This window comes from Palaemon carinicauda, chromosome 29 (genome assembly GCF_036898095.1).
Source record: "Palaemon carinicauda isolate YSFRI2023 chromosome 29, ASM3689809v2, whole genome shotgun sequence".
NCBI lineage: Eukaryota > Metazoa > Arthropoda > Malacostraca > Decapoda > Palaemonidae > Palaemon > Palaemon carinicauda.
Window position 1 is genome coordinate 74,292,769 of NC_090753.1, and position 9,950 is coordinate 74,302,718.

At 43.7% G+C, this 9,950-nt stretch overlaps 1 protein-coding gene across 2 annotated transcripts in view; it reads left to right on the top strand.

Moving 5' to 3' along the window:
- The window catches only part of LOC137622242 (E3 ubiquitin-protein ligase NRDP1-like), a 63,180-nt gene extending 55,112 nt beyond the window's left edge, over positions 1-8,068 (top strand). For both annotated transcript variants that reach the window (XM_068352746.1, XM_068352747.1), the window contains 2 exons: positions 134-253; positions 7,282-8,068. In XM_068352746.1, coding sequence (XP_068208847.1) covers positions 134-253; positions 7,282-7,431 — 270 coding nt within the window. In that variant the 3' untranslated portion in view covers positions 7,432-8,068. The remainder of the gene's footprint in view (positions 1-133; positions 254-7,281) is intronic.
- Positions 8,069-9,950: the final 1,882 nt, after the last annotated feature.

Below are 9,950 nucleotides of genomic sequence, written 5' to 3' on the forward strand. Positions count from 1 at the left end.
TTCTATACAGGTTAAAAGGGAGGATTCATGCTATACAGTATAGTGTATTCTATTTTGCAGAATTTTCAGGGTTATTACTTGGAGAATCTACTCAATGTCGTTGGACCTTTCCAATGGTTGTTGATATTTTCAGGCTGTGATTCGACGCGCTTTAAGTGAATCTGGTTGTCCTCCCCATATTATCGATCAGCTGATGGAGAATGCCCACGAGAGAAGGTGGCCTCCAGGTCTTTCCACTTTAGAAACTCGACAGGCAAGTTGAATTTGGTCTCTCAGAATCCTGTGTATATTTCAGTGTACAATAGTATGTTAGCAGCACGTATGTATTTTTTTTCAGCTCATATACTATATCCCCTTTCCTGAGCCATAAAGCCTGGGGGAGTGAAACATTGCAAGCCATAAAAGGTCAGGAGGAGATGTTATTTATGAAATTTATTTGGGGCCAAAGGTGGTATACCCGGTAGTTGAGTAGTGCCTTCGGTGAACCTCAATCAGTGCACTGTACACATTATTGAAAGGTCTTTGCAGAGTCCTATTAGCATCTAGCACCACCCACCTTTTAGCCCTCTGATTACGAACCTCAAGCAGTGCAAAGTATGCTTTACTGAAATGTCTTTGTAGAGTCATATTGTCATATAGTACCATCCAACTTTTAAACTTCTGATTAAATTCTGTTCCATCTAAATTTCATCCTTCTTGATGTCTACCCTCTTTCAACTTTTGGAATTTCCCTCCCATTATGATTATTACTAGCCAAGCTACAACCCTAGTTGGAAAAGCGGGATGCTACAAGCCCAAGGGAAAGTAGGTCAGTGCAGAAATGAAAGAAAGATGACATATAGATTGTATGTGAGAAATGATGGTAAAACATTTGAATTTATTTTAAAATCGGTATCAACATTCAAATAGATCAGTCATAAATAAACTATGAAATTACAGTAGACATGTCAGAATATTCAACAGAAAAGAGCTTGCAACAAGTTTGAACTTTTGAGGTTCCACCAATTTAACCACCAGATTAGGAAGGTCATTCCATAACATGGTCACAGCTTGAATAAAACTTCTTGAATAATGTGTAGTACTGAACCTTATAATGATGCAGACAAAACCCCAGTTGCACTTCAGTATTAAATGACCTCCCCTGTCCTAGGGGTGAGCCATATGAACTAGATTCCATAAATTCATCTATCGAAGATCATATAGTGCCGAGTGGTCATTTGGGAATGGAGCAGACTTGAACAAAAGTAAAATTGAAGGACATTTGGGGAAGGAATTTGAATTTCGAATCTGTAACTGGAATCGGGATTGTTTTATTTATGCATCAAGTATTTTATGTTGGTTGTGACTGTCATTTATTATTGTATTATACCAACCATATCCAGCTGCAGAAAAGTCAATTCTTAATCGCAGGAACAAACCAGTTGAGTTTTATGAAGGGAGAATGAGCAAAATTTCAACCTTTTCCTCTATGGTTCAATTGCACTGAAGTAAGCAACAAAACTTTACCTATACATGACAATTCATTGTTCATTTAACTATCATTTATCCCATTAAAGTTGCTTCTCCTGCTATTAAATTTATCTTTGTTCCGTAACTGCAATACAAACCTACGCTATTTATGAGGGGTATTACTTTCGGCAAAGCCATTAAGATTTAGCGAGGGTTAACGACCCATACCTATGTTCGCCGACGTGTGGGCGCTCGCCAATGCGTAGGAATGCACCACAACCTCGGCATGCACAGACAGAGGTCAATACTCGTCATCAGATGGAGGAACAGTTAGGTGTCCACAAGGATAAGGAACAGGAATGGAAAAGTAGGTGTTCACGCTGCAGACCATCAGTCCTCTCACCTAGGAAGGGCAGAGTCTTTTCCTAAAGGGTTTCCATCGCCCCATTCCCCTCCCCGCAAACGCATTACAGCGCGACCGCTGTGGATATAGGGGCCCATGTTCTGGGGAATTCAGAATTCCGAAGATTCCGGCGCCTAAGGTAGACGCTCGTTATCCAACAGTCCAGAGAAGACTCCTCAAAAGGAACCTTTGGTTCTCTTCCCTTCAGATGACCTTTCTGACAGCACCAGTGTCAGCAAGTACTCCTGGTTCGGCGCTATCGTCAGTGTAGTACCGCAAGCTTTTGGCCCTGCCTCTCAGCTCGCTTTGCGGAAAACTTTGCTAGCCTTCAACACCCGTCTGCACTAGTGGATGTCTGGCAAAAAACCTCGGCTGCCTCTCCCCTGAAGATGAAAATAGGAGTCCCATAAACCATCTCGTCCTCTAGGGTGAAACTGTCCCCTGTGATACCAATAACAAAACCAAGCCTCCCCAGTTCTCCTTCCTGGCTCACTGCCACCCCAGTCAAGGGAAACTCACAAGGAACATGTCTCATTCTCCTCCCTTCCACCTTCGGAAGAAGACTCCCCTTATGACGAGAGCACTCCACTTCCGGAAGAAACCCAAAAAAACAGACCATCCAGGCCTTCCATGCTGGAAACGTACCTTCTACCTCGCAAGGAGTCGAAGGATTCCAAGACGTTGCCAAAGTATTCCTCGAGGCTACCAGACCCACAGGAATTGTCAGTCCCTCTAGAGATGACCGCAACCCACCCCAAGACGAGTTCTCAGGGGTTGACGAAGGAGACCTCTGCCAATCCCACTTCAGAGGGAGAACAGAAAGAGTCAGAACATGAATTTTGGGAGGTACAGACTGATGAGGGTTCTCAATGGTTTGCCAACCCAGAGATACCCCCCAGGAGGCCAAAGACACAGTCTTAGTCTGTGCATTTGGCACTCAAAAAGTCCACAAAGTCCAGTGCAGCTTTGCCCTGGTCTCTGGGGATGAAGAGTACCCGGGCTAAGATCACCCTACAGCTCTCCGAATTCTCCTCCTCCCTTCGTTCGGGCTCCTCTGCCAACCTCTTCCCATATTATGAGGTCTTAGACAAGCCTCTACCAGCTTTTCCACTCCACCACTCTCTGGAAGAGCTGACAAAGGGGATCTTTCTCGAGAGACTCTCCAGCCGTCAGGTCGCGTTCTTGGCAACAGAGATCCTCAATCAAGAAAAAGTTGCCAAGTACTGTATGCCATGCAGGCTACTTCGTAGCTAGATCTATGATTGGGATCCTTGGGAATCCTGGTACGGACCGAGGATTTCCCAAAGGAAAGTACCGGGGAGGCTATGGAAACCTTCCTCCTCTCAGGTACCCGCACCATCGAGTTCCTAGCCCGTCAAGTTTCGAACTTGTGGGCTAATACCATCCTTAAATGTAGGGATTCGTTATCTGAGATGTTCTGTCAGCAGGTCCCTAACACCAAGATCACTAGGCTCAGGAACTCCTCTCTCGAGGGTTCTTCATTGATCGAGCCAAGGGACATTGAACAGGCTGCAGAGAGTGAAGGAAGTCCCACCAGGACTCTCTCCTGCACATGGCCTTGATATCCTGGCCCAACAGACCTCCAGCTCCTCCGCATCCTAACCTGCCCAAAACTTCGATGAGTAAGACGGCAGCGAAGAAAGTGGTGTCTAGAAAGCCCTTTCCTACCAAAGACAAGAAAGGCTCAAAGTCCTCCAGGGTAGGAAAATATCCTAGAGAGAGTGGCCGCAAATGCTAGGGTAGGCACTCCCCCTGCTTGTTCACCAGTGGGGGATGCCTACAAAGTTGCTGGAAGAGGTGGAAGGAACTCGGGGCTGATCCCTGGACAGTCTCCATGATTCGTTCAGGGTATCGCATCCCGTTCATGTCATTTCTCCCGCCCCTGATCAAGGATCCAGTGTCGATAGACTCCTTTGCGATGGGATCAGCAAAGGGGCTAGCCCTTCGGGCAGAAGTCCAGACCATGTTGGAGAAGGGCACCCTCCAAGAGGTCCTTGATGACTCCCCAGGCGTCTTCAGTCGACTCTTTCTTGTGAAAAGGTGTCTGGAGGCTGGGGACCAGTCATCGACCTCTCAGCTCTGAACAAGTTTGTCAAGCAAACTCAGTTCAGCATGGAGATGGTCAGATAAGCAGTAAGACCACGGGACTTCATATGCGCACTGGACCTAAAGGACGTGTCATTCCAGATCCCAATCCATCCGTCTTCTAGGAAGTACCTAAGATTCAGTCTAGACAACAGGAAATACCAATTCAGGGTACTGTGCTTTGGTCTTTCCACAGCACCCCAAGTCTTCACTTGTGTTCACCCTTGTGTCACCGACATCCGTCTCCTCCGTTATTTGGACGACTGGCTAATCTAGCAGACTCGGTGGCAACCCTTCTTCAAAACCGAGACAAACTTCTGAGGCTTGCCAAGATCTGGGGATCATGGGAAACCTCGAGAAGTCCTCCCTGCTTCCCACTCAAAAACTGGTATACCTAGGTATGGTCCTATACACCAATCTCCATAAAGCTTTCCCTTCAGACGACAGGATAATGAGGGTGAGAAAGGTCGCAAAACTTTTTCTCAGATGAGAAGAACTCCCGGCCCAGAAGTGGCTACGTCTCCTTGGACACCTATCATCCTTGGCCCGTCTAGTTACCAACAGCCGCCTCAGGATTCGATCCCTCCTGTGGCAGCTCAAGTCCAGGTGGAATCAAGCCTTTGATCCCCTGAACACTCTGATCCCCATAGGACCAGTGGAATGGATGGATCTCAAGTGGTGGTGGGAGACGAGACTCTGCGAAAGGGCGTAGATCTTCTCGTCCTCCCCCCGGACTTGATGATGTTTTCAGACGCTTCATAAGAAGAATGGGAGGGCCACTTGCTGCACCACACGATCTCAGGCCTTTGGTCAGTCAGAAAAAATACCTCCACATAAATCTCTTAGAGATAATGAAGGCTGTTTTTCTGGCCCTTCAACAGTTCCATCAGTTCCTGTCAGGCCACTCAGTGGTGGTGATGAGCGACAACACCACTGTAGTGGCTTACATCAACAAGCAAGGCAAAAAGAATGTGCTCGCTGACAATATGATCAGATCATTCAGATGTTGATTACCGCATGGTCTTTTGATCATCTAGTTGTCAACTAAGTCCTGACTTTGTGGAGTTCTCCAACGGTGGATCTCTTTGCACTGACCACGAACTTAAGGCTCCTGCTGTACTGCTCCCCAGTCCCAGACCCCAAGGCTCTCTGGCAAGATGCATTTCAACTACGGTGGAGCAACATCGACATTTACGCCTTTCCCCCATTCTGTCTGATGAGGAGGGTACTCAACAAGACCAGAATATCAATCATTCACTCAATAACCCTTATAGCTTTGCTATGGCATGATGTGGAATGGTTTTTGAACCTTCTGCAACTCCTGACGGAGCTTCTGAGAGAACTCCCTCCACGACAGTCTACCAGCCAAATTGGAATGTCTTCTGTGGTTGATATTGTGGAAGGGGCATCTCTCCACTTGATGCCACTATTCCAGCAATAGCGGAGTTCTTCTCGTATTTGCGGGAAGAAATTCGCCTTTCAGTTGCAGCTGTAAAAGGCTATCACTCTGCCTTAAGCCTCGCCCTCAGACTGAATGGAATGGATATTTCCTCATCGCTAGAACTTTCCTTACTAATACGGAGATACGAACTTACCTGTCCACAGTCGGAAGTGAAACCTCCCCCAGGGAAAGTGGTTTGTGTTCTCCACAGTCTCTAAAGAGACACCCCTACAAACCATTACGCCAGGCAACATATCGCCACCTGACTTGGAAGACTGTGTTCCTGCTCGCTCTAGCTTCGGCCAAACGAGTCAGCGAACTACATGGTCTCTCTTATGACGTTGCCCATTCAAGGTGATGGGGAAAGGTAACGTTCAGCTTCGTCCCTGTTTTGTTGCCAAGACTCAAAATCCAGGGGTGGCGGATCCTAGATTCAACTCCTGGATAACGAGTCTCCGCTTTGTAATAGATGACCCAGACCATCTCATACTCTGTCCAGTGAGGAGTTTGAGACTTTACCTTAAGAGAACAGCAGCAGCCCGCCCCCAGTGCGTGCACTGTTCGTCAGCACAGGGAGGAACGAGGAGGATCACCAAGGACACTATTTCGGCTTGGATTCGCAGGGTCATAGACCATGCTCTGAATCTAGTTCCTCCTTCGTCACGTTGTCTCAGAGCCCACGTTATCAGGGGCGTAGCTACGTCCCTGGCCTTCAAAAGAAACTATTTTGTGACGCAGGTTCTACGGGCTGGGGTGTGGAAACGCCAAATAACTTTCACAGCCCATTAACTGCAAGACGTGACCCACAGGAGGCTCGATACGTTTTCTATTGGCCCTGTGGTGGCTGCACAACAGCTGGTCTAATACCTCAAGCTCCGTATTGGACAAGTAGCAGAAGGTTGAGGGCACCCTTACCCGGTTTTAGTCTGCTTGAATGAAAAGGTATGACTGGCTCTTATTCTTTTCTTCATCCACCTCTCTCTTGGGGAAAGCAGCAGCCTGGGTTCTCTGCACAAGCTGACCTCAAACCACTGCAGGTAAACCGTGCTCCCTTGTGTACCTACTGTTGCGTCCCCATACCCTGGCGAGGTGGTATTGGGAAAGTATTAGTTACAACAATTTTTCCTACAAAGACTCTGAATAACCTTTACCTTGACAGTCACACTGCTTATCTTAACACACAGCTTGCGTAGCAAGGTTTATCAAGGTGTTAGGGACTCCTTATATTTGGTACAAACATACTCAAGATAAGGAGCCCTCAGGTAAAGCCGAAAGCTAGATTGGCAGGGACGTCCACCCTCCTAATTGGTGAGGTACTCCTAATAGATAACGTAGGTTTGTATTCCACTTACGGAACAAATGACAAATTTGGAGGTGATTTTTATTTTTACTAACGATATAAACCTTTAGCTATTTATACAGAGTTACCCGGTAACCCTATACCCCTTGAATTCCTACCTCCAAGCAAACTGAGCCCATTATTATTATTATTATTATTATTATTATTATTACTACCCAAGCTTCAACCCTAGTTGGAAAAGCAGGATGCTATAAGTCCAAGGGCTCCAACAGGGGAAAATAGTCCAATAAGGAAAGTAAACAAGAAAATAAATAAACTACATGAAAAGCAGTGAACAATTGAAATAGAATATTTTAACAATAGTAACAACATTGAAACAGATCTTTCATATATAAACTCTATAAAGAATCTTTTGTCAGCATGATATTAAACTTTTTTAGGTACTTGAGGAATCCACACCTGCATATATTGTATTTGATAAAGAACATTCATTTACTAAATTATGCTTCATTTTTATTTCTGATAATTGTGTGTCAGAATTTATAAAACAAACAATTTCTCAGTGAGATTTTCCCTTTGCAGATGAACCGCCGGCACTACGAGAGCTACGTATGCAAGAGAGTCCCTGGAAAGCAGGCTGTCGTGGTCATGGCGTGTGATAACCGGCACATGAACGACGACATGCTCCTCGATCCAGGATTAGTCATGATTTTTGCCCATGGCATTGAGTAACGGTACTTAGTTTTAGTGCAAAAGAAGGAGCTTTATAAGCCCAAGGGCTGAAGAGGGTTACAATGCATGCCTCATCATCGTAATTGTTTACCCCCCGTCAGTGAATCGCGTTTATAGAGCTCCAATGAAGAAGACTCTACAAAACACTCCAAAATGGTTGTTTTTATCATGTGCTCAGTGCCAGTGGCAGACACAACACTTTTGCCTCACTCTGTATTTGTGTATTATACTCAATGCAGGGAAAAATGATCAAGAGGGGAGGGCGCTTGGTTTGAAAAGGTTCCCCCACTGGTGCCACGTATCCACAGACAAGCGATCGCTCTTCTTTTATTCTCCTTTTCCAATTCATCACCGATTCTCGCTGCTTATTCCTTTTAACACTCACATTCATATACCGTATTCATTTTACAATGCTGTTCTATAAGTAATATGATCCAAATTCCATTTTTATTCACTTTTTATTCATATTGCTGTCCTGGTTGCTCCTCTCTCTTACCTGTTATCCACTTTCCTTTGTGTGACTCCAATCGGTAGCTCACTTTTTCCTGTTATCATGGTATCTTTTTTTATTATTATTTTTATCATTATTATTATTATTATTACTAGCTAAGGTACAACCTTAGTTGAAAAAGCAAGATGCTATAAGCCCAAGGGCTCCAACAGGGAAAAATAGCCCAGTGAGAAAAGGAAACAAGGAAATAAATAAATGATATAAGAAGTAATGAAAAATTGAAATAAGATATCTTAAAAACATTAACAACATTAAAACAGATTTTTGATATATAAACTATAAAAGGACTTATGTAAGCCTGTTCAACATAAAAACATTTGCTGCGAGTTTCAACTTTTGAACTTCTGATTCAACTACCTGATTAGGAAGATCATTCCACAATTTGGTCACGGCTGGAATAAAACTTCTAGAGTACTTTGTAGTATTGAGCCTCATGATGGAGAAGGCCCGACTATTAGAATTAACTGCATACATAGTAATACGAACAGGATGGAACTGTCAGGAAGATCTGAATGTAAAGGATGGCCAGAATTATAAAAAATCTTATGCAACATCCATAATGAACTAATTGACGACGGAGCCAGAGATTAATATCTAGATCAGAAATAAGAAATTTAATAGACCGTAGGTTCCTGTCCAACAAATCAAGATGAGAATCAACAGCTGAAGACCAGACAGGAGCATAATATTCTAAAGAAGATAAAATGAAAGAATTAAAACACTTATTCAGGAGATGGAATTGATGCAAAGAGAGTAGCATCATCTGTATATCTAACATGCTTGTTTTCTAGACCAAACCACGTGTCATGTGCATTTAGTATGAAAAGTAATGGGCCAAGAACATTACCCAAGGAACACCTGATATGACATTCCTATACTCACTATGGTGTCCATCAACAACTCCTCTTTGCAATCTATTACTTAAAAATTCAATAATGATGCTAAGAAACGACTCACCCACTCCCAACTATTTGAGTTTGAAAACAAGGGCCTCATGATTAACATGGTCAAAGGCAGCACTAAGATCAAGGCCAATCATACAAACTTCCTGACCATAATCAAGGGATTTCTGTACAGCATTCGAAATGGTAAGAAGAGCATCACATGCTCCAAGGCCTTTACGAAAACCAAAATTGCAACCCAGGGAACAGATGATTACTTCCAACAAACCCATTAAGAAGTTTTGCCAAAAGACGTTCAAAAACTTAGATAATATGGGAGTTATGGAATTGGACGGTAATCAGATGGATTTGAGCAACCACAAACACATTTACAGTACTTATTTGGGTATCATAACCAATTCTCCAACAAGTGCTAAAAGCTCCGCTTCTTCCTAACTTGCGTATAATAACAGATAACTTTGGAGCTAAGAAATCGGCAGGCTTTATAAAAAACAAAGAAAAGAAAAACATTTGGGTCTACACCTCCATAAGCATCAAGGTCCATCAGCAGAGCTTTAATTTCATGAGATTGTCTGCCAAAAAGGTTGCCTTTTCCTTTGGACAGTGAGTGACAGAGCCATCTGGTTTAAATAAAGGAGGAACTGTTGCATCTACACCAAAGAGTGCAGATTTAAGGGTAGTCCACAACTTATGCTCCTGGGTTGTACCAGAAAGAGTTTCTTTTATGGTTAAATTGTATTTTTTTTAAGTTGAAGCATAAACTCTTTGAGCAAAAGCTCTAAGCTGAGTATAGTTATTCCAGGTCAAATCTGATCTGTTACCCTTCCAAAGATGATAGACCTCCTGCTTCTCCAAATAAGCACGTCTACAATCATCATTGAACCATGGTTTGTCCTTCACTCGGTACCTTAGTACACGAGAAGGAATACGACTATCAATTATGTTGACTAGATTCTCATCCAAAGGGACTACAGGATCAACATTAGTATACAATTGTGACCAATTCAAGCCGAAAAGATCATGCAAAATCCCATTCCAGTCTGCTTGAGATTTCATATAAATCTTACAAGCGTATGATACATCAGGGACAGGCTGCTGAGTCTTCA